This window comes from Bufo bufo, chromosome 1 (genome assembly GCF_905171765.1).
Source record: "Bufo bufo chromosome 1, aBufBuf1.1, whole genome shotgun sequence".
Taxonomy (NCBI): Eukaryota; Metazoa; Chordata; class Amphibia; order Anura; family Bufonidae; genus Bufo; species Bufo bufo.
Window position 1 is genome coordinate 645,675,745 of NC_053389.1, and position 26,052 is coordinate 645,701,796.

General features: G+C 44.5%; 1 protein-coding gene across 2 annotated transcripts in view; it reads right to left on the bottom strand.

Annotated features, from left to right (window-relative positions):
• Window positions 1-25,807, bottom strand: part of TEX9 (testis expressed 9) — a 44,188-nt gene extending 18,381 nt beyond the window's left edge. Inside the window, exons 1-8 of one of the 2 annotated variants that reach the window (XM_040413910.1) lie at window positions 25,761-25,807; window positions 25,552-25,646; window positions 12,468-12,531; window positions 10,452-10,531; window positions 9,519-9,567; window positions 7,553-7,653; window positions 7,244-7,422; window positions 84-166 (exon numbers count right to left, since the gene is read on the bottom strand). In XM_040413910.1, the coding sequence (XP_040269844.1) occupies window positions 84-166; window positions 7,244-7,422; window positions 7,553-7,653; window positions 9,519-9,567; window positions 10,452-10,531; window positions 12,468-12,531; window positions 25,552-25,646; window positions 25,761-25,799 (690 nt within the window). In that variant the 5' untranslated portion in view covers window positions 25,800-25,807. Of the gene's footprint in view, window positions 1-83; window positions 167-4,239; window positions 4,296-7,243; window positions 7,423-7,552; window positions 7,654-9,518; window positions 9,568-10,451; window positions 10,532-12,467; window positions 12,532-25,551; window positions 25,647-25,760 lie in introns of those variants that run through there. The other variant, XM_040413911.1, reaches the window with a different exon arrangement.
• Between the last annotated feature and the right edge of the window lie 245 nt (window positions 25,808-26,052).

Genomic DNA, 26,052 nt, shown 5'->3' on the forward strand with positions numbered 1-26,052 from the left:
AAGAGATTGTTATTTGCTATATGATGTCTGATTTTCATTTTTTACATCAGTCATGGGATAACCCCTTTATGTTCAGTCTTTACCTTCTTATCGTATTGATGAGTTACATTGTCCAGCTCTTCCTGCATTACTCGCAGCTTTGCTTTCAGAAATCTGATCTGAGCCTCTGAAAAACAAAGACAATATGACAATGACAAATATTTGTAATGCGCATTTCTGACGGAGAGTAAAAGTGCATGGATAGCGGTGTGGCTGCGGCGACTCCCTGGGAAATCAGCTGCCATATAGGTGCTCGCCTCCAACACGCAACCCACACTAGGGTCAATTTCATAGGAAAACCGGAGTACACGGTGGAAACCCAGGCAAACACGGGGAGAACATACAAACTCCATGCAGATGTTGGCCCTAGTTGAATTTGAACCCAGGACCCCAGCGCTGCAAGGCACCATGCTGCCCACACAGAAACTGTGTAATAGGCATTCATAGGAAAACAGTGGTGGGTACAGGATGTCCTTTGTGCAGAGGCTCCTAGTTTACGGTTTTATCTGAGTACACAATGAGGCAGGAAAATACTAGTTAGAAATGAAAGCCAAATATGTATGAGTGCTACAATGAGACATTATACTGTATGGGGGCAACATACAGACATTATACTGTATGGGGGCTATAACCTGTAGTATGGGGGCCACAAGGAGACATTACTGTATACTGTATGGAGGCAATAAGGGACATTATAATGTATAGGGCCACAAGGAGAAATTATACTGTATGGGGGTAACAAGGACACATGATGTTGTATGGGGGCAACAAAGACATTACTGTATACTGTATGGGGGCAATAAGGGACATTATACTGTATAGGGCCACAAGGAGACATTAAACTGCATGGGGGGGCAATAAGGAGACTTTATACTATATGGTGACTACAACTTGAAGTATGGGGGCCACAAGGATATATTACTGTACGGGGGCAACAAAGAGACATTATAATGTATAGGGCCACAAGGAGAAATTATACTGTATGGGGGTAATAAGGACACATGATGTTGTATGGGGGCAACAAAGAAACATTACTGTATACTGTATGGGGGCAATAAGGGACATTATACTGTATAGGGCCACAAGGAGAAATTATACTGTATGGGGGTAATAAGGACACATGATGTTGTATGGGGGCAACAAAGAAACATTACTGTATACTGTATGGAGGCAATAAGGGACATTATAATGTATAGGGCCACAAGGAGAAATTATACTGTATGGGGGTAATAAGGACACATGATGTTGTATGGGGGCAACAAAGAAACATTACTGTATACTGTATGGGGGCAATAAGGGACATTATACTGTATAGGGCCACAAGGAGACATTAAACTGCACGGGGGGCAATAAGGAGACTTTATACTATATGGTGACTACAACTTGAAGTATGGGGGCCACAAGGATATATTACTGTACGGGGGCAACAAAGAGACATTATAATGTATAGGGCCACAAGGAGACATTATACTGTATTGGGGCTACAACTTGTAGTATAGGGGCCACAAGGACATATTGCTGTATACTGTATGGGGCCACAAGGACACATTACAGGGAGTGCAGAATTATTAGGCAAGTTGTATTTTTGAGGATTAATTTTATTATTGAACAACAACCATGTTCTCAATGAACCCAAAAAACTCATTAATATCAAAGCTGAATATTTTTGGAAGTAGTTTTTAGTTTGTTTTTAGTTTTAGCTATTTTAGGGGGATATCTGTGTGTGCAGGTGACTATTACTGTGCATAATTATTAGGCAACTTAACAAAAAACAAATATATACCCATTTCAATTATTTATTTTTACCAGTGAAACCAATATAACATCTCAACATTCACAAATATACATTTCTGACATTCAAAAACAAAACAAAAACAAATCAGTGACCAATATAGCCACCTTTCTTTGCAAGGACACTCAAAAGCCTGCCATCCATGGATTCTGTCAGTGTTTTGATCTGTTCACCATCAACATTGCGTGCAGCAACCACAGCCTCCCAGACACTGTTCAGAGAGGTGTACTGTTTTCCCTCCTTGTAAATCTCACATTTGATGATGGACCACAGGTTCTCAATGGGGTTCAGATCAGGTGAACAAGGAGGCCATGTCATTAGATTTTCTTCTTTTATACCCTTTCTTGCCAGCCACGCTGTGGAGTACTTGGACGCGTGTGATGGAGCATTGTCCTGCATGAAAATCATGTTTTTCTTGAAGGATGCAGACTTCTTCCTGTTCCACTGCTTGAAGAAGGTGTCTTCCAGAAACTGGCAGTAGGACTGGGAGTTGAGCTTGACTCCATCCTCAACCCGAAAAGGCCCCACAAGCTCATCTTTGATGCTACCAGCCCAAACCAGTACTCCACCTCCACCTTGCTGGCGTCTGAGTCGGAATGGAGCTCTCTGCCCATTACCAATCCAGCCACGGGCCCATCCATCTGGCCCATCAAGACTCACTCTCATTTCATCAGTCCATAAAACCTTAGAAAAATCAGTCTTGAGATATTTCTTGGCCCAGTCTTGACGTTTCAGCTTGTGTGTCTTGTTCAGTGGTGGTCGTCTTTCAGCCTTTCTTACCTTGGCCATGTCTCTGAGTATTGCACACCTTGTGCTTTTGGGCACTCCAGTGATGTTGCAGCTCTTAAATATGGCCAAACTGGTGGCAAGTGGCATCTTGGCAGCTGCACGCTTGACTTTTCTCAGTTCATGGGCAGTTATTTTGCGCCTTGGTTTTTCCACACGCTTCTTGCGACCCTGTTGACTATTTTGAATGAAACGCTTGATTGTTCGATGATCACGCTTCAGAAGCTTTGCAATTTTAAGAGTGCTGCATCCCTCTGCAAGATATCTCACTATTTTTGACTTTTCTGAGCCTGTCAAGTCCTTCTTTTGACCCATTTTGCCAAAGGAAAGGAAGTTGCCTAATAATTATGCACACCTAATATAGGGTGTTGATGTCATTAGACCACACCCCTTCTCATTACAGAGATGCACATCACCTAATATGCTTAATTGGTAGTAGGCTTTCGAGCCTATACAGCTTGGAGTAAGACAACATGCATAAAGAGGATGATGTGGTCAAAATACTCATTTTCCTAATAATGCTGCACTCCCTGTATACTGTATAGGGGCAACAAGGAGACATTATACTGTATGAGGCCACAAGGAGACATTGTACTGCATGGGGCCACAAGGAGACATTAAACTGTATGGGGCAGGAGACATACTTGTGTACTTACATACTGTACTTTTTGCCTCCATACAGTGTACTGTCTCCTTGTTGCCCCCATACAGCAAACAGTAATGTCAGTATGGGTGACACAAGGAGACATTATACTGTATAGGGCCACAAGGAGACATTATGCCGTATGAGGCTTATACAGTAAATGTCTCCGTATTGCCCCCTTACATTATAGTAATACTGTATCTCCCTGTGGCCCCATTTTCCCACACCATGTAATGAGGCCTGGGCCGGAGAGTGAGCGGTGAACAGGGCTTTCATGCGCCAGTGTCACCGCTCTTAGTCTGAGCTCCTCAGTCTTCTTGTACAACAAGCGCTGTGACATGTACTGACTTGAGCGCGCAGCGTACTGATGTATAATGTGCGCCAGACACTGCGGGCGGAGCGTGTTGTGCGTCGGCACACATAATACGTCAGTATACGCCTACACAGAGCCCATTTTAGAAGCAGTCAGCTCTGTTAAGTGCTACCACTCCTATGACGTCACTAAAATACCACTGTAATTAACTATGATATCACAGTGTCGCCATTTCTTAATCAGGGTATATGGTAGATACTGGTATATCGCCCAACCCTAGTCAAGCATACGGCCTGATGCTCCATTCAGTCTATAATACTAGCAGACATGGCCAAGCACCGTGCTCTCCGCCAGTCCCACAGACTTTGAATACAGTGAAGAGGATATGATGGCTCCGAGCCCCTGTTTAAAAGATCAGTGGGGTTCCAACGGTGCAGCTCCAGATCTAGGTAGGTGATACATGTCGATTATCGTAAAACCCCTTTAAAATAAATGTACTAGATTTATTTATTTTTATTCGAATGGATATGCCCTTATTTGTAGAAACTGTACTAACTACTCAAATCATATTTTACAACAATGCGAAAGGAAAGCCACAGAAAACAAGTAAAAAGGACAACTTCCCAAATAGGTTTCTTGAGCTATTTTTAATATGCAGTAACATACCTTAGGTGGATTTGTTCACCAACCTTCACTGGCACTTACAGTGGACGTGTGCTTATTATACCCCCCTCACAACTGCTGCCTGTACAACGTGTCAAATATATGACACTTGAATAAATGTGACAAGTATGCAGAGCCGCTGTATAACAAAGGATCACTGTCAGCAACCAACGGGAAAGTCAGACCAAGACTGGATCTAGATAGGACAGCATCTCGTGACCTGATAGTACTTTCAAAAACCTTAAATTATCAATTAATGCTTTTAATAATATATTTCCTTGATCGATGTTCCAGCACAAAAGCAGAGCATTATATGCATCATTTGCCAGCTCTAGGTCTGAGGTTCACGGTCTCATCTAACTGGCTCATACCCAAAGCTGACGCCGCAGCTCAATATCAAGGGAGCAAAGAAGTAGTGGAGGTGACAGACATCCTTTGGATGAAGCAAATACGTGACTCACGCAGACAATTCACAGCCACGTAGGCTATGCTTCAATGTGGTGGAAAACCTTTACACTTCTACTCCGTGTACTAATCCTACTACCGCCATTGACCTTTATACCAATTTATTTCAAATTAAAGCAAAAAGAGCACAATTTAAACATTTCAACGACCGTCAAGAGAAATAAAGTTAGAAAGTAGTGATAATATCTTGTCACAGCGAAAAATTTTTTTTTTACTTTAGAGACATATCAAAGGTCTTGATTGGCAGGGGGATGAGTGCTTAGCTCCCACCAATTGCTAAAAAAAAGGAGAGTGAAGCACTAACGTAATGCGTTGTCTCTTCTTGCTGCAGGAGATGGGTTCAATATAAAGTTTAGGAGTCCTTCTCGTCCTGCAGAGAGTGTGCTATGTGAGCACTTCTCCCTCCTTGTTAGGGCTCATGCACACGAATGTATTTTCTTTCTGTGTCCGTGGGTCCCAAAAAAAAAACAGAAGTTACTCTGTGTGCATACCGTTTCCGTATTTCCGATCCTCAAAAAAATAGAACATGTCCTATTATTGTCCGCGTTACGGATAAGGATAGTACTGTTATGTTAGTGACCAGCTGTTCCGTTCCGCAAAAATACAGAATGCAACTGGACGTCATCTGTATTTTTTGTGGGTCCGTTTTTTGCGGACCGCAAAATATATACAGTCATGTGCATGAGCCCTTATAGTGATTGGAAGCACTTGCAACCATACCAATCAAAACCTTTGCTAGGTCGCTATGACGGCAGCGACACTTTAAAGGGGTTATCCAGGAAAAGATATTTATGACTATGGCTACATGCACACGACCGTATGTGTTTTGCGGTCTGCAAATTGCGTATCCGCAAAAAAAAAAAACGGATGGCATCCGTATGCCAAACCTTTTTTTGCGGATCCATTGTAAACAATAGGACATGTTCTATTTTTTTTGCGGGGCTACGGAAACGGACATACTGATGCGGACAGCACTCGTTCTTGTGCATGTAGCCTTATTCTCAGGATAAGTCATCAGTATCAGATCTGCAGGGGTGGGACATTCGGGATCCCCGCCGATCAGCTGTATGAAGAGGCCTTGAGCGCTGCAGCCTCTTCCTAGGCCAGTGAATGGGGCTATGCTGCAATACCAAACACTGCCACTATACGATGTACGGCACTGTCCTTGGAAAGCTGCGGGGATCCTGCATCGCTCACCAGAGCTTCACTGAGAGCAGCAGCTCCCTAAAACAGCTGATCGGCAGGGGTGCTGGGACTTGGACATGATGTGATAATGATGACCAATCCTGAGGATGAGCCATCATTATCTTTTCCAGGTTAACCCCTTTAATCATGCATTATATAGCAAAATATGCTAAAATTTAGAGTCTGACAAAGTATTTAGTGTGCAGTATAAAAAAAAAGTCTACATTAGGGATCCTTCCACGTGCCAAAGGAGGAAAACTGCGGATGTGTGTCCACCTCAGCTGAATTACAAAACACAGTTCATTAGCAGGTGCGCTATCCTAACATTCTTGGAATATCTGGGGATATCAGCATTTTTTTAAATAAGTGTAAATACAGAAAATCTTAATAACAATGGGTTGGCTTTACCTATAAAAATTATTCTTCATGGGACAACCAGTTTCACAGACATTTATCACCTGTAGGTCAGTAAGACTAAGGCCTCATGCACACGACCGTTCCGTTTTTTTGCGGTCCGCAAACCGCGGATCCGCAAAAAACAGAAGCCGCCCATGTTGCCTTCCGCAATTTGCGGAACGGAACGGGTGCCGGCAATATAAATGTCTATTCTTGTCCGCAAAGCGCGGACAAGAAAAGGACATGTTATATTTTTTTAACGGGGCCACGGAAGGGAGCCACGGATGCCAAATGGTCGGCTCGGATGCGGACCCAAACAACGGTCGTGTGCATGAGACCTAAACGGATGGTCTTTTATATTGCATTCAGGGTTAATAAAGAAAATAAACTCCTTTAAATAGAAGTACGGCTTTCATCAAATTTGTCTTCCTGAGGAAGCGATCACACGCGAAACGCGCGTCGAGGAGCGCCACCACCCAGCTGTCATCCCCTGCTATCTTGGTATGTTGCCGTTCATGCTATATGCACCTCATGGCTAGCACATTTGTTCGATTTCAGCTATGTTTGTTATGCATTGGCTATCATCTGGCATATTTACCACGGCACTTGCACTTTAAATCCTGTGACTCTTTTTGTACCCGGTTCGGGACTCATCAATAACACTCTGTTAAGGTCATTTGTTGAATTGTTGCTCATTCTCACTGCTTTGGGGTTACCAGCCGGGTGGTGTGCTACTGTCCCCGCTCATTCACTAATTTGTATTGTGATTCATTGTTCATTTTAAAAGGATATTAATAAACTTTATATTTTATTATTCATACATGGTGTGTTACGCACTCCCTTTTTGTTGTGATGCATCTTGTACTTCGGGAGTGTACCGTTTAATTGAGACTGTTGTTCATACAACATTTTACAAGATTTAATCAAGATTTCTCCTGGCTAATATTGAGGGGTAAAATACCTGCACCAATTTCATTGTTTATTCCTGGAATTACGTCATCGTCAGCATTTTCAGGCAGTTCCCCCTCCTTCAGTTTGCTTTCAATCTTACTAATGGTTTTTGCCAGGGAAAAGTCTGCAACATCTGTTGGGATAGCAACATCGTTGGCAGCACGTGTGTCGGCTGTTTTTGGTCGAGGCCTTAAAATAATAAAAGGGCATATTAAAAACCTTATAAAAAGAAGTACATATATATGACACAGGCAAATACATGAGTGATCAACTGCAAGGAATTCAAATATTCTAGCTGTCATATCAATAAACTACTTACCGAGTCAATATATTCTCAGTTGGTATTTGTTTTTTTGCATTTGTTGCAGTAGTATGTGGTCTGTTCCGTGCCGAAGGTTTTGTGCCTGTTTTACCATCGGTCTGTAAAATTAAAACCTTTATTTTAGATACAAGTGTACAGTTAAAGATTTTTGGGCTGATTTATCAAACTGGTGTAAAGTAGAACTGGCTTAGTTGCCCATAGCATCCAATCAGATTTCACCTTTCATTTTTGACAGCTCCTTTGGAAAATTAAAGGTGGAATCTGATGGTTGCTATGGGCACCTAAGCCAGTTCTACTTTACACCAGTTTGATAAATGACCCCATTTATGTCTAATATCTGGAATCTTTCATTATGAAGTGATGCTATATCAAAGTGTGATGTAAAGGCCTGCCATACCATGTTTTTTCCCTCCTTTCTATTTGATCAGGCGGCGGAAGGAGAGCGTTTAGCAGCTGTGTTTTATTATAAGGTCCAGCAGCAGATGGGGTCTGCAGTCTGCACCATGAGGTCCAGCAGCAGATGGGGTCTGCAGTCTGCACCATGAGGTCCAGCAGCAGATGGGGTCTGCAGTCTGCACCATGAGGTCCAGCAGCAGATGGGGTCTGCAGTCTGCACCATGAGGTCCAGCAGCAGATGGGGTGTGCACCATGAGGTCCAGCAGCAGATGGGGTGTGCACCATGAGGTCCAGCAGCAGATGGGGTGTGCACCATGAGGTCCAGCAGCAGATGGGGTGTGCACCATGAGATCCAGCAGCAGATGGGGTGTGCACCATGAGATCCAGCAGCAGATGGGGTGTGCACCATGAGATCCAGCAGCAGATGGGGTCTGCACCATGAGGTTCAGCAGCAGATGGGGTCTGCACCATGAGGTTCAGCAGCAGATGGGGTCTGCACCATGAGGTTCAGCAGCAGATGGGGTCTGCACCATGAGGTCCAGCAGCAGATGGGGTCTGCACCATGAGGTTCAGTAACAGATGGGGTCTGCACCATGAGGTTCAGCAGCAGATGGGGTCTGCACCATGAGGTTCAGCAGCAGATGGGGTCTGCACCATGAGGTTCAGCAGCTGGGTCTGCACTATGAGCTTCTGCAGCAGTTGGGTCTGCACTATGAGCTTCTGCAGCAGCTGGGTCTGACTATGAGCTTCTGCAGCAGCTGGGTCTGCAGCATGAAGTTCTAATAGCCCCGCCCAAAGCACATCATGACCCCTTTTCGGAGAGTGGTGTAAAAATGGCATTTGCACAACTGCAACTTTTTTACAGCAGCTTTCTGGCATAGGAGGTTGATAAATCTCCCCTCTGCGTTTCTTTTCCTCATTATTTACATAAAACTGGAAAGCACTTCCAAAGCAGTGAAGTGCAGGCATGACTTTCAGGGTAGAATTTAACATAACAATCATTTTGGCAGTGGATTACGTTTAAAGTGGTTGTTTCACTTTAGCAAATGGTATTTATCATGTAGAGAAAGTTATTACAAGGCACTTACTAAGGCCCCTTTCACACGGGCGAGTTTTCCACGCGGGTCCAATGCGTAAGGTGAACTCATTGCACCCGCACTGAATCCGGACCCATTCATTTCTATGGGACTGTCTCACTTTAGCAAATGGCATTTATCATGTAGAGAAAGTTATTACAAGGCACTTACTAAGGATACTTTCGCACTCGCGTTTTGTGCGGATCCGTCTTGTATCTGCACAGACGGATCCGTAAGAATAATGCAAACGCTTTTATCCCTTAATAAGCAGTCACATGAAAGATGAATGGCACGTTACTGCTGCAAGCCCAGAGTGATGGTGTTGGAGCAGTGGGACATTTAAAAGATGAGTAAGGGTGTTTTCTTAATTTTATGCACCCTACTCTGAGCCAGTTTTGTAAAAACCTCTGACGACCCTTTTAATCTGCACTAGTGAAGCTGTAAAGTGTTTCCTATTAGTGTAAATGCACACACAGGGTGAATCTAATTACCTTGATATGGGAGAGGGTTAATGTTGGTACTTCTGGGGTAAGTAGTTTCCTAGAAAAGGCAACATTTAAAAGAAAAAAAAAACACCTATTAAAAGAACCATATAGACAATAGAAACCTCAACAATAGGCAGAATTAAACAGGTTTTTTTCAACGGGCATTCAGAAATAATACCAAGCCTCTTGTTTTATACTAAAGCCCTTGCCTCTAGGGGAGAATGCCTCTATACATATACAGTCCGATGGAATATGTCTAACCTGCTTATGCTTCCACATACAATCAGAGGCATACGGAGGTACAGATGAGGCCCTGTGCCTCTCTATGACAGCCTGGTGACAGACCTAGTCACTAAACTAAAAAGTTATCCTAATTCAGGGCACTGTAAAATGCAGATGATGCATCTTAAAGGGTTTCTGTCACCCTGCTAAACTCATTTTTTTTTTTTGGGCTAGTTAGATTGCTCATAGTGAGATATAGCAGAATATAATGGTATTACTTACTTTCATGCGGCCGATTCTGCGCCTGCGCCGATGACGTCTTCTCTTTCGGTGATGTCATCGGCGCAGGCGCACTGAGGGAGTGCTGAGGAGACGAGCCTCCTCATCTCAGAGCGCCTGCGCCGAATGACGCGAGGCGCGCGATTTTTGAATTACTGACAGGGCCGGCCGGAGGAGGAGATCACGGCTGGCCCTGTCAATCAACACGGCGAGGGGGCGGATTTCAGCAGCAGCTACCAGCAAGTAGACGCCCTACTTGCTGGTAGAGCCCTCATTAACATATCATAAAAGTTCGTTTTATAAAGAATCGGCTGCATGAAAGTAAGTAATACCATTATATTCTGCTATATCGCACTATGAGCAATCTAACTAGCCCAAAAAAAAAAAATGAGTTTAGCAGGGTGACAGAAACCCTTTAAGTACAAAGAAAATAAGTACCTTAAACCTTCGTCCTCATCTTCATCAAAAAGTTTAACCCGTGACAGTGCTGGCCGTGACAGGAGCTGTTGCTGCTCTCTCTGTTGTAACGATAACATTTAGATGTAATATATACACACGCACACTGTATAAATATACACACAAACTGTAAATACATACACACACACATATATCATATGTTGATGCTTGGGCCTCACAACTGGTCAAGTCCATGGCAAAATTTATAAACATGACCTTAATTTATCTTAAAAGTTGACCTCTGAACCCAGAAATGTATTAAAGGGGTTGTCCCACAACAAACACTTATTGTCTATCGACAGGAAAGGACATGATGGGGATCAGTGTCTGACTGGCTGGAGTCCGACCATTGGGGCCCCTGAAGATCAAAAGATTGTGCGCCCTGTGATTTCTCCTTTGAATGGAGCGGTGATAGTGTATGTCCACTCCTGCGCCATTCTACTGAATCGGACTGCCAGAGAGTACAGCACTCACTATCTCCACCACCCCCCATAGTGTTGAATAGAGCAGCAGTGCACATGTGTGACCACCGCTCCAGTCCATCATTATCGTGATCGGTAGGCGGCCCGTCAGCCCCTTTAAAACAATCACAGTCAATTATGTTGCTAAAACTTGGTGCAAAATCACTAAAATAAAGTGGCCTAAATGGGAGGAAATGCTCAGAAACCCCAAACACTGTGGCGGGTTTATAACCGGGGGAGCAATTCCTCCGCATGTGATACGTTGCCAACGGTAATCCCCAGCAAAAAATGCATACAATGGAGGGTCAGGGCCGGTGCAAGGATTTTTGCCGCCCTAGGCAAGATAAAGGACACAGGCTTTTTTGTTTTCAATAACACACTGCCGGGCGGTAACTTCCGCCCGGCAGTGTGTTTGGTGACGTCACCGGCTCTGATGGGCGGGCTTTAGCTCTGCCCTAGCCGTTTTACTGGCTAGGGCAGAGCTAAATACCGCCTATCAGTGCCGGTGACGTCACCGAGGTTCCTGTCAGCCCCATGGAGAGCCCTGGTACGTCACCGGATCTCCTAAAAATGCCTTTGCCCTGCGCAATTTAGCGCAGGGCAAAGGAGAGCATCGTAGCATGAACTGCTCCAATGCTCATTTCAGGGGGACTGCCGGGGTGAAAATGGAGGGATGTCCGGGTTCAGCTCTGAACCCGGACAACCCCTTTAACATCAGCCTGAGGGATTAGCCAGTATTGTCAGTTACATATCATTGTGGTGCACCTTCTGCAGTGATTTATATAAAACTTGGTGCCACTATATAAATGCCGGTGCTGGATGTGATCACTTCTGTCAAGCCTGACTCCCTGGCTGTGCCTCACCAACAATTAGTGGGCACCTCACAAGTGGGTGCTTTGCAATTCGAGAAGCACTGATATTTCCAGGAGAGATTTTATTTAAATGATTGCCCTACATTCAGTAGTTTAGGAAGAAATAGGGGCGAGATGGAAGGGGTATAACTGCAGGATCAATATACACAGGGTGTGTTTGTAGTCTATAGAAACACACAGATCTGCATAGAAGCTGCATACACAAAACAAGAGGATATTTTTAGGGTTTCCATTTTTATTTGGATGCAGTGGAGCAATTGAAAATGGTGCCTATGCCCAAAAGTAATAAATCTTTTTCAGTGGAGTTCACAATGAGTCACACAATACATGATGGCTTATTCCCATCTTACAAAGCCACGGCATATGCCATCAGTTTATAATCAATAAGGGGGCGAATGAAGGGGCCACAGCGCCGATGTAACACTGCATCCCCTTCAATTTCAGGATTATAAAATAGGAATAACCCTTTAATTAATGGATCATATATGGTAACGGTGCATATTCTGATGAATAAACAGTGCTACTATATCATTCCTCGTCTGCAGATGTTCAATGCTTTCAGAAGTAAGTCACATACATCATGCGAAATCTGCTTTCTAGCTAGCTAAGGAGTTTGTTCTGGTCGCGCTGTTCTACAGAAGACACCACCTGTCTAGCTTACTCACCATCACTTCTTCAGCCTCGCGGACCAGCTCAGCTGTTTTTGCTTCTAGTTCAGCATTTAGTCGCCTAAATGAATAAAAATATATAATAAAGACAAAACGATTAGGCTCACAAATGTTTGCAATGCATTGTAAATGGACAGGAGCTTGGTTCATGGAAATAGAGACTAAAGTTCTCCTAATTTCTAACAAAATATCTGTGATGACCCAAATTGTACGATTAAAGGAGTTGTCCAACAGGGAAAAATTATTGGGAATGGCCTTAGAATGGGATAAAAAAAAATTAAAATAACATAAAAATAATAATAATAATAATAATAATACTACCGTATTTTTCGCTTTATAAGACGCACTTTTTTACACCCCAAAAGAAATGGCTGTGCGTCCAATAAAGTGACTACTAGTGAGGGCTTCCATTATGAAAGCGCTCACTAGCAGAGGTTGCACTCCATTTTTTCTGGAATGATAAAAATACTCCTCTTACCATTTTTGAGGAGTATTTTTAGCCGATGAGGAGTACAAAAGTTACAGTAATTCAAATAGTTAATACGAAGACCTACATAACAATAAGGGGTTGGTATGTATGCAGGGAAACCATTACTAGTACTCTAGAACTGTCTTCCATGCATAAATAGCAAATTTAGACCATTTTAAATTTAGCTGACATCATATACTAAACATAAGACCAGTGCCAGCAGTTTTTGCCGGTATAGATGTGAACAGTAGACTCTTTATTACAGTCATTCCTTACTGTAAGGAGCCTTGTTATTGGTTGTTTCAGGCAGCAGCAGCGTCGGTACGCTGCCTGCGCCGATCACAGCGCTCACTGCGCTGATGAATGGCAGGGAAAAGTCTAAGGCATATCGGTACACCTTAGGCCCCTTTCACATGGGCGAGTATTCCGCGCGGATGCGATGCGTGAGGTGAACGCATTGCACCCGCACTGAATACCGACCCATTCATTTCTATGGGACTGTTCAGATGAGCAGGGATTTTCACGCATCACTTATGCGTTGCGTGAAAATCGCAGCATGCTCTATATTTTGCGTTTTTCACGCAACACAGGCCCCATAGAAGTGAATGGGGTTGCGTGAAAATCGCAAGCATCCGCAAGCAAGTGCGGATGCGGTGCGATTTTCACGCACGGTTGCTAGGAGACGATTGGGATGGAGACCCGATCATTATTATTTTCCCTTATAACATGGTTATAAGGGAAAATAATAGCATTCTGAATACAGAATGCAAAGTAAAATAGCACTGGAGGGGTTAAAAAAATAATAATTATAATTTAACTTACCTTAGTCCACTTGCTTGCGCAGCCCGGCTTCTCCTTGTGTCTCCTTTGTTGAATAGGACCTGTGGTGAGCATTAAATACAGTTACAGGACCTTTGATGACGTCACTCCGGTCATCACATGGTACGTCACATGATCTTTTACCATGGTGATGGATCATGTGATGACTGGAGTGACGTCATCAAAGGTCCTTTACCCAGGTCCTAAAGAAAGAATACAGAAGGAGATGCCGGCTGCGCTATCAAGTGGACTAAGGTGAGTTAATTTTTAATTATTTTTTTTTAACCCCTCCAGCGCTATTTTACTTTGCATTCTGTATTCAGAATGCTATTATTTTCCCTTATAACCATGTTATAAGGGAAAATAATACAATCTACAGAACACCGATCCCAAGCCCGAACTTCTGTGAAGAAGTTCGGGTTTGGGTACCAAACATGGGTGATTTTTCTCACGCGAGTGCACCCGCACATTTTCCCGCAACGCCCGTGTGAAAGAGGCCTTAGACTTTTTCCAGGGAGTAAAATGGCCTGAACAGGCGTTATTGTGACCTTTGACTGAGGTCACTGTTGCTCTGAGGGGGTCGGCACACCGAGGTCACCGTTGCAGTGATTTTATGAGGTTTAAAGGGTTTGTACTAAGATCGATATTTATCACCTGTCGTTAAAGAGGACCCCTCACCTCTCCTGATTTGTCTGTTTTGGTAACTACTTGCACCCCGATGTAATAACAATCCTGGAGCATCTATTCTTATGACCCTATGTTGCACCATTCCTCTGTTATTCCTGCTATTATTTATGAATGACTTGCTAGCAGTTTGCAGTGAAGGTCTAGATGGGGGTGTCCCTGCACAGCCTGACATTATTCAATCAGTGCTGTCAATTGGTAACACCTAGCTAGACCTTTATTGTAGACTACTAGCAATTTGTTCATAAGTTCTAGTAGGAATAATAGAGGAATGGTACAATATAGAGTCACAAGAATTTATTCCCAAAAATTGTTATTGCATGGGAAATGCAAGGTCGTTACTAAAACAGACATGTCCCCTTCAAGTACATGATCGCTGGGGGTCCCACCTTGGTTACCATGTTCTAGTGTTCTGGGTCAAGCATGGATAGGTAAATAGTGTTGATCTTGGGACAATCCCTTTAATTTTTGCTGCTGTTTCTGTGCCGCTGGTCACTGGGGTTTGCCATCCATCACGTGGCCATTGCTGCCCACCAACGTTACATCCTTGTAGATGAGCTCTCAGGTGGGTATGTCGGTGCCACCGGGGCTGTTGGTAGACTCTGCAGAGACCTGAGGCACTGGCGGAGCAGGACAAAGGCACAATGGATGGTGGTGCATGCTGGTGCCAAGGGCACAAGCGAAAGACCTGGGCACATACCTCGCACCGCCACAGTCACATGTTGTGGATCTGGATGATGTCATCACGCAGTGATAACCACCAGGCTTGCCTGTAGATCTAGGGTGCAGCAAGCTTTAGCACTCCAGCTGCTGTGAAACTACAACACCCAGTATGCACACTTGCTCAGCTGTTCTTGTAACTCCCAAAGAAGTGAAAGGAGGATACTGGGAGTTGTAGTTTCAACACAGCTGGAGTTCCGGAAGTTGCTGATCCCTGATCTAGAGGCTGTCATTTTGTGTTATGCTTGATCTTGCTATAAAGGGGAGTTTGTCTTCCATGACTCGGTTGCCCTATCTCATGCCACCAGATAATGCCACAAAATTGCCACCACTGCTGTGGTTATTGGCTTGGCAGAGGGACTGTATGTCCTGGAGGCTGTAAATGGCCACATGCAGTCCTTGTAGCACCATGTGCCGCCGCATTACAGAAGAAATCCTTATAGCAAACAATAGGTGTAGTTCAGTGTCTGATGGAACATGCTGCAATGAATTATTCTTGATGGATTCCTAGGAAAGCTGACAGGCGACATAGGTAGAGGTCTACGGGTGTCCGTTATGGAGGTTGTATGGAGGTCTCCTGTTGGCGTGTCCAGCGCTGAGACCCCCGCTGACTTCTATAAGCAGGAGTCTGAAGCACTCAGCCACTTTTCCTCACTGCTGAGCACCGTAGTGAAGACGGTCCCCTAGACTTTCTATTGAGGCCGTCTTCAGTACCGCGATCAGCAGGGAGGAGACAGCGCTCGGCTGAGCGCTTCAGACTCATCATTATAGAAGAAAACAAGGCGGTAAGTTCCCCACTAAATTTCCCAGCAAGGCCACTTACCCCAGCAGTGAGGATCGTGCGCCTCCTTCCTCACTTCCGAGTGGTGTGCCATAAGCTCCGACAGCACGCTCAAACTGACCTATCACAAAGCTCCTTACTGTAAAGAGCCTTGTTATTGGTTGTTTCAGGCAGCAGCAGCATCGCTCACTGCGCTGATGAATGGCATGGTATTGGTACGCCTTAGACTTTTTCCATAGAGTAAAATGGCCTGAACTCTGCTCACTAGTATGCTTTAGGTGCCGGGAGTAGGGAATGAAGCGCTGCAAGCGCTTCCGATACTCACCCCCCTGGTCTTCTTTGATGGGGCCCGCGCTGCACTGTCCTGATCCCGTACAGCGTCAGGACATAGTGTGCGCACTATGATCCGACGCTGCATGTAATCAGGTACAAGACTGCGTGCAGGTACACGCAGTCAGGTACATCGGAAGAACAGGTCTACGGAACAGGTGTCTCCAGCTGTGCCCCCTCAGCTCGCTATGTATATGGCAGTACCTCAGAGAAAGCTCAGAGCCAGGCTGGCACAAGTCGTCTAAAGCAGGCAGCAGTAACTGTCAGTGTAGAGATGACACAGTGACGGTGGAGGAGCCTACTGGGGTGTTACCCTGCACAGCAACGACCGTGTTCACACAGTGCTGCATCTATTCCACCTGACACAAGATGCACCGACACCAATACTCATTACCAGTCTAGTACCTGACACCGGCCACCATACCATTACCAGTCTAGTACCTGACACCGACCACCATACAATTACCAGTCTAGTACCTGACACCGGCCACCATACCATTACCAGTCTAGTACCTGACACCGGCCACCATACCATTACCAGTCTAGTACCTGACACCGGCCACCATACCATTACCAGTCTAGTACCTGACACCGGCCACCATACCATTACCAGTCTCATACCTGACACCGGCCACCATACCATTACCAGTCTAGTACCTGACACCGGCCACCATACCATTACCAGGCTAGTACCTGACACCGACCACCATACAATTACCAGTCTCATACCTGACACCGGCCACCATACCATTACCAGTCTAGTACCTGACACCGGCCACCATACCATTACCAGTCTAGTACCTGACACTGGCCACCATACCATTACCAGTCTAGTACCTGACACTGACCACCGTACCATTACCAGTCTAGTACCTGACACCGGCCACCATACCATTACCAGTCTAGTACCTGACACCGGCCACCATACCATTACCAGTCTCATACCTGACACTGGCCACCATACCATTACCAGTGTAGTACCTGACACCGGCCACCATACCATTACCAGTCTAGTACCTGACACTGGCCACCATACCATTACCAGTCTAGTACCTGACACTGACCACCATACCATTACCAGTCTAGTACCTGACACCGGCCACCATACTATTACCAGTCTCATACCTGACACTGACCACCATACCATTACCAGTCTAGTACCTGACACCGGCCACCATACCAGGTGTCAGGATGGATCCGTCTTGCTCCGCACCACATCGCGGACAGAAAAACGCTGCTTGCAGCATTATTCTGACTGCGATGGGGACGCAGCCAAATGGAACGGAGTGCATTTTGGTGCATTCTGTTTCGTTCAGTTTTGTCCCCGTTGACAATGAATAGTGACAAAACGGAAGCGTTTTCTTCCGCTATTGAGATCCTATGACGGATCTCTATAGCGGAATTGAAAAAGCAGATGTGAAAGTAGCCTTAGTCGTCGATAGCAACCAATCAGATTCCACCTTTCATTTTTCACAGCTCCTTTGGAAAATGAAAGGTGGAATCTGATTGGTTGCTATGGGCAACTAGGCCAGTCCTACTTTACACCAGTTTGATAAATGACCCCATAATGTTGTAAAAACACCATGATTATCAACCAAATTGTATGAATAGGATTTCTTAAGCACAGACTGATGAGGAAAGCTACATAAAGCAGCCAGCAACAGGCTGTATGCCCTGACTCATCTCAGGGACGGGACTCATCTCAGGGGCGGGACTCATCTCAGGGGCGGGACTCATCTCAGGGGCGGGACTCATCTCAGGGGCGGGACTCATCTCAGGGGCGGGACTCATCTCAGGGGCGGGACTCATCTCAGGGGCGGGACTCATCTCAGGGGCGGGACTCATCTCAGGGGCGGGACTCATCTCAGGGGCGGGACTCATCTTAGGTTAATTTACATATATATCAAATCGGGTTTTTTACACAATAAAAGCACACAGAGCTATGGGGACTGGGTATTGTGGATGTGCTAGCGGCCATCTAGCAACCCATGTCCTCAGCTCTATACCCAAAATCCAGGTGACAGGTTCCCTTTAAGGAGGCGCTGTCACCTCTTCTCACATTTCTTCTCAGTTGCATCCTTTCTTTGGCATTTACATTGTGATGTTCCTCTTTCATTATTTCTGGAAATGTATGAATAAACGCCGGCCCCAGTCTAAGTGCTGCAGGGTCTCCCAAGCAGCCGAGAGCTGCTCTAACGGCCCGGACGGGCAGAAGCGCTGATCTGGGCCATTTAACCCCTTATCATGTCATTTATCCCTTACAGGGAAAAAAACATTTTTAAAAGTGTTACGTACCAAAATGATACCTATGAAAAGTACAGGTCATCCCAAAAAAGTCAAGCTTTTAGACAGCTCCATAGGAAGGAAAATTAAAAAGTTATGGGTCTTGGGATGCGGCGATGCAAAAACATTTTTTTTCCTTTAAGTAGTAAGGCTACATTCACACGTGCGGCAGAGTGATCCGGCAAAACGTATGCCAACTGATGGCATTTGTAAGACTGATCAGGATCCTGATCAGTCTTAAAAATGCCTGATCAGTCAGAAAAATGCATTGAAATGCCGGATCCGTCTTTCCGGTGTCATCCTGCAAAACGGATCCAGCATTCAGGAAAGTCTTCAGTTTTTGTGGCCGGAGATAAAACCGTAGCATGCTGCGGTATTATCTTTTGCCTGATCAGTCAAAATGACTGAACTGAAGACATCCTGAACGGATTAGGGCTCTTTCACACTTGCGTTGTCCGTTTCCGTCGTGCACTCCATTTGCCGGAGGTGCCCGCAACGCAACGCAAGTGAACTGAAAGCATTTGAAGACGGATCCGTCTTCAAAATGCGTTCAGTGTTACTATGGCAGCCAGGACGCTATTAAAGTCCTGGTTGCCGTAGTAGTAGTGGGGAGCGGGGGAGCAGTATACTTACCGTCCGTGCGGCTCCCGGGGCGCTCCAGAATGACGTCAGAGCGCCCCATGCGCATGGATGACGTGTCCATGTGATCACGTCATCCATGAGCGTGGGGCGCCCTGACGTCACTCTGAAGCACCCGGGGAGCCGCACGGACGGTAAGTATACTGCTCCCCCGCTCCCCACTACACTTTACCATGGCAACCAGGACTTTAGCGTCCTGGAAGCCATGGTAACCATTCAGAAAAAGCTAAACGTCGGATCCGGTAATGCGCCAAAACGACGTTTAGCTTAAGGCCGGATCCGGATTAATGCCTTTCAATGGGCATTAATTCCGGATCCGGCCTTGCGGCAAGTGTTCAGGATTTTAGACTGGAGCAAAAAGCGCAGCATGCTGCGGTATTTTCTCCGGCCAAAAAACGTTCCGTTCCGGAACTGAAGGCATCCTGATGCATCCTGAACGGATTTCTCTCCATTCAGAACGCATTGGGATAAAACTGATCAGGATTCTTCCGGCATAGAGCCCCGACGACGGAACTCTATGCCGGAACCCAACAACGCAAGTGTGAAAGAGCCCTTACTCTTCATTCAGAATGCATGGGGATATGCCTGATCAGTTCTTTTCCGGCATTAAGCCCTTTTGACGGAACTCAGTGCCGGAAAAGAAAAACGCTAGTGTGAAAGTACCCTTAAATATAAAAAACTAGATATATTTGGTATTGTTGTAAATGTACTGACCCAGAGAATAAAATTATCAGGTCATTTATGCTAAAAAAAAATGAACGCCGCAAAATTTATAAAGTAGCAGTATTGCTGTTTTTCCCCATTCCCCCTCCAGAAAAAGTTAAGGCCTGTCACAAATACTAACCAACTGGGGGGGGTGGTATAGTTAATCAGTAAATTATGTGTACCCCAAAATGGTACAATCAAAAACTAAAACTTGTCTCCCCCCCCAAAAAAAAAAAAAAGCTCTCATACGCCTACACCGACAGAAAAAAAAAAAAAAAAAGTTATAGCTTTTGGAATATGAAAAAAAAGAAAAAAAAATGTTTGGTCATTAAGGCCCAAAGCAGGCTGGTCACTAAAAGGTTAAAATTAAATTAATAGTAAAAACAACAAGAAAAGATGATTTAAAACAAGCAACAAAAGGGGTAGATTTACTAATCCTATAGATGGCGTACGCTCTGTAGGCCGACAGCAGATTTATCACAGGGGTCCAGGCTGGAGGATACGTGTGGTGCAGACGCTTTCATCTAGCTTACTATTGGCTGGCAATCTTGCCGTGGAACTGACGGTCATGTCTGTTGATGTCCATAATCAATAAAGAAGAGCTGAAAGAGGATATTATTTGTCTCCGGGACCCTTCCTTTATTATTTTCTGCCTGCCATGGGAACACTTCCCTAGGGCCTCTGGAGCCGGGATTACATGCAGACCAGTTAGGTGAGCTGGAATAGTTTTTTCTATTATCCAAAGTGTTGTTTCCGTGCTCCACCTCTGGCATCCCGTGAATTGTTATGCACCTCTAGCTCTGACAAGTTATCAGTGATTACAGGCTTCCAGTCAGTTTACACGGACATACCTTCTTTTAATATGGCCTTTTGTGTTCGACCTGACCGACAATCGAAGGCAGATTCTGTTTTCTCAGGAGAGGATATAAACAGCTCCAGTGACACGGACATAAAAAGCGGCATGATTAACCTGGAGCGCTTATTGAATCAGGAAACCCGCGTGTGGTGGGACTGTATAACTCTTACCAAATATAAGGAAAAAAACATGATCCCACGCGGTCTGAGAATCAAGAAAGTTCCTACTACCGTTTTTTCGGATGTCTTTGTTTGTAGATGGAATAGCATACTGACGGACTGCTCCATGGAACTAATGAAATTGATCATCGAGTTTGAAAATGAAAAGCTCGGCTTACTACAGCGAGATATACAATCTACGAGAGATTCTCTGGAGAAGTTCAGCAATCATCAGGACTTTATAAAAATGAATGAAGATATGATACTAACTCTTTCCCAATTAGAAGATACCATTATGCAATACAAGCATTCAAAATATTTGCGCGATGTGTATGATTATAATCATGATCAAGTGTATGAGTGGGGGAGGCGAGATAATGCTTACTCCACACCTAGATCAATATTGAAAAACCGCAAAAACAAACGCTCATCTAAACGGGCACCTAGAGTTAGTTTCTCTTCAGATACTGAGGGTTCTGAATTTTCATGTGTTACTGGTGATTTGGAGTCCAGCTCTGAGGTCTCCGCACATCCCTGCTCACAGGATGAGGTTAACAGCACTGCATGTTATTATAAAAAAACTAAATTAGACAAAGGCATAAGAGAGGTTGTATCAGCCTCAAAAAACATAGAGCAAGGGGTGGACGGAGACACCAGTCGGCGGCATCCAAGGTCCACTCGACTACAAATGAAACAGAAATGAATCAGTTGAGTGTTGTGAATTTGTCTGGCGTTGTGCTAAGTGACGAGCAGAGATGTGTATTGTCCCTTGGGTTGAATTTTGCCCCTACTAATCACTTTGATATGTTTTCCACCCTACTTGACATCAATAAATTTATACGCAATATCACGGTCAGACGACATTTTCATGACATTCCATCTCCCGCTGGGACCCCACCAAGTGAGACACCAGATTTTGAAGAAAACTCATTTAAGAACTTACTATTTAGGGAACAAGTTGCCTTGTGCTCCTTGGTGGGGCTTCAGGAGGAACAGGGAGTGAGGGAGCTTCCCAGACCCCCTGGAAAATTTCATACCAAAAATACCAAATTCTATCCGGTTATATCCCGCACGGGTGGTATGGATGTTTTCCAGGATGTTTTGGAAAAGGAGCTTAGGAGCATAGAGATAGAAAGTAATAGACAGTATAAATCTAATAATCTTAGTGCTTCTCAGGCCCAAGCACTTCAGGATTTACAGAAATGTGACTCCCTTGTCATCAAGATGGCTGACAAGGGGGGGGCGGTGGTCGTAATGGACAAGGAGACTTATGGCGGGCAGCTACGGGATATGTTGGCAGACACATCCACGTACAGCAAACTGCCAAATGATCCATTAAAAGAATATATGCATAGTTACTTGTCATTAATCATGAAAGGAAGAGATAATGGCATGTTTGATGATGGAGAATATAAATATCTGTGCGTGGATGCGCCTGTCACACCAATTATACATGCCTTGCCTAAAGTCCACAAAGGTGTCCACCCCCCCCCCCCTTCGTCCCATAGTTGCCGGCATTGGCTCGCTTACCGAGCGTCTGGGGAGCTGGCTGGACCACCTTCTCCAGCCTCTTGTCAGACGTATACCGGGGTATTTGAAAGATACGGGCGACGTTTTGCGAGCCATGTATGATTTCAGGTGGGAAGCCAATTTTAATTGGATTACAGCTGATGTAGTATCCCTGTACCCGTCCATTCCCCACGGGGTTGCTCTGATGGCGATGGAATATCATCTCCATCGATATACTGGATTAAACACTAATCATATTGATTTTGTGTGTGAGATTACAGCATACCTGCTAACCCATAACTATTTTGCATTCGATGGTGTCCACTATCTCCAGATCCGCGGAGTTTCAATGGGAGCAAGATTTTCTCCATCCCTAGCTAATTTAACTATGTCATTTTGGGAGGAGAAGTACATTTATAACCTGGAAAACCCATTCATGCCTGGTTTGGTCTGGTACGGCAGGTATATCGATGACCTGCTCATGGTATGGGCGGGCGGTATATCTGCCGTCCCAGACCTCCAGGCATACCTAAATAATAACAACTATAACTTGAGGTTCACTTGCTTGGCACATGAAACCCATATTAACTTTTTAGACCTGACACTCTGCGGAACTGCTGGAGAAATAGTGCACACCATGACCTATAGAAAAGAGGTGGCGGGTAACACCATACTCAATGCTAAAAGTCATCATCCAGTACATACCGTCAGAGCAATCCCCGTGGGTGAATTTATCCGCACAGTCAGGAATTGTAGTGTAGCAGAGGAATTGGGTGATGAATTTGACAGAGTTGAAAAAAGGTTGAGGGACAGAAATTACCCAATGTGGATGATCAATAGAGGAAGGGAGATAGCCCTCCAGAAAAATAGAAGAGACATATTATTTGGGAAACATAAATGTAAGTCTAGTGTGCAGACTTCTGCTGGTAGTGTGGAGACACGGGTGGACGGTGATCTGGACAGGGTCCCCACTCTTTCCCTAACATATAGTAATGAGTTCAGCATAATTAGTTCAGCAATCAAAAAATGTTTACCTATTTTATATGACGATGCCATCCTTTATGAAGCACTCAAATCAGGTTGTAGAATTGTCTCCAGAAGGGCTCCCACCCTGTCTAGCTCGCTGTCCCCGTCTCTCTATACTGCCAGCGGCAGTGGCACACAATCCAGGCCTAGTTGGCTTATATACAAAGGATTTACAAAATGTGGCAGTGCCCGCTGCAGGACCTGCGAATATGTCCTACCCACAAAAACATTTGATAGTGCAGATCATGTAGACAACTTCCCAATCCGTGTGTACATAAATTGCAATACGGAAGGCGTTGTCTACGTAATCCGATGCACCAAATGCGATCTTATGTATGTGGGCAGCACTGTCCGCAAGTTCAAAAACAGAGTGTTAGAACATCTTAACTATATCGCCAACCCCAATATTCTTAATATTTCAAATATAGCCAAACACTTTATACACGTTCATGCTCGCCAAGTGTCATTCTTTCAGGCGTATGCTATTGAACGTGTATTAGCTCCGCAAAGGGGTGGAGATCATCGCAAGAAAATCCTGTTACGTGAGGCATACTGGATTTTTAGACTGGGTACTAGGGTGCCAAGGGGTCTCAACCTCAAGAAAGAACTTATCTATATATACCAATAAAATATCTTGCAATTGAGGCAGAATTTTGATGTGTGTCACTATTAACTTCTATGTTGGGCTTATTCATAAGTAGGCGGGCACATATCTCTTAAGTCTTCATTGCTATTTTGGGGGTATTAATGAGATACATATGACCACAACATGATATTTTATATGGGAGAGCCCATATTATTATGAAGGCTGTGCATCTCTGCTCGTCACTGGCACTACAATGCCAACATTATGCAGTCGGTTATTACCCTTCTGTCTTGCTTTGTTCTGGATGTTGCAAGGAAAGATCTTCAATGGATTCATACAGAAGTATGGCAAAATCTTTTTGAAGGTTTCCTTGTTGCATCTTATTTATGTTATGATCTATCTTGCAATCACATCCAAAATGTCTGGTTTTATCGGATTACAGTGGTTTTATAGTACTACTGACATACAATGGTGTATTATTGTCATTATACATATTTTCTGACAAGTTTGTTATGAGAGTGTCAGTTTTAGGCTGCCAATATGAATCTGCTCGAACACATGGGACCATTGTATTTATATCTGTTTTAGTATGTAATGATGGTATCAAATGTTGTTTTATATATACAATTTATGTTTTCTATGTAATGAAGTATTCACACTGTGCGACTTCTGTGGAAATAATCACAGGGCAACCTGGGGTTAAGTTGTCAGGGAGAGGTTCGCACAGTGTACTACTGATTATAAACTGATTGATGCAAGCTGAAACAAAAAAGGTGTGTCTAGGTGTGGTGCAACGGATGTTGCTTGAAACCGGTTCCTCCCCATTGAGGAGGGGTGCTTTCAACCCCTTTATATTGAGGGGCCACAGTCAGCAATTTGTTACGACTAAGGGTACTCACCCGAAACGCGTCAATCTTGCCGTGGAACTGACGGTCATGTCTGTTGATGTCCATAATCAATAAAGAAGAGCTGAAAGAGGATATTATTTGTCTCCGGGACCCTTCCTTTATTATTTTCTATTGGCTGGCTTACTTTGAGACAGAATTTTAGCCCAGAATTGTGCCTCCATTTTTTGGAGCAAAATGGAGCATTTTAGGCCACCCCCCTCTTTCGGGTGACTTTGTGCCACTCTTTAGACTGAGTCAAATAACACCTCGTGCTGAACCCCCAAACCCATAAACTTGGCCTCTAGATTTTGTTGGGAAAGGTGGCAACCCTTCATGTGAACAAGGTTTAAACCATTTTTTTCTCTGGAGGAAAAGAATAAAAAAAAAAATATATAATAATAATAATAATAATTACTGTGCCTCAACCGAATGCACCAGATGTGGTGTGAGCAGAGCCCACCGTATACCGCGCTATACTATACGTTTCTTCCTATACCTCGTCAGTAGAACTCTATGGGATCCTTCTTAAGATGTACTCATCAGGAAATAGATCACACACAACCCAAACGCTGTGTGAACAGAGCCTTACAAGCATCTTGCTGGCTGCTGCATTATTTACTCTGTCTTACTTGTATTCTTCTTCCTTGGCCAGCAGATTGTCTCGTGTGGTGGTCTTCTTCACAGTGCCAGCTGCAGGAGCGCCGACCCCCTTGTTTTTCTTTACCTTAAATAATGCCATTGTCAGATAAGACTAGTATTGGGATGCGATAGTGGGTACTTGACCCCATCTATCATCTACGTATGGAAAGTGCCAGCTGGGCGCAGAGTCTGTGCTTACCTTGCTGGATACAGCTGCAGATCTCCGGGTCTCCGCCATTGTACGGACTTCAGGTAATGTGATAGTACATTAAGGCGCCGGCGTTCTGTTGCTAAGCAACCAGCGGTCGAACTACCGCGAGAGACTGGCTGCTGGCGGTTGGTCACGTGACCGGGTTCGCTGTCTGCTGCACCAGATACCTTACACTGACAAGGAATGTGTCTGCTTTATAGTCATCCATCTAACGGGGCACTTCACCATCAGGAACCCTTTTTTATTTTTGCAGGCAGGGGTAAAGAAAAATAATTGCCCA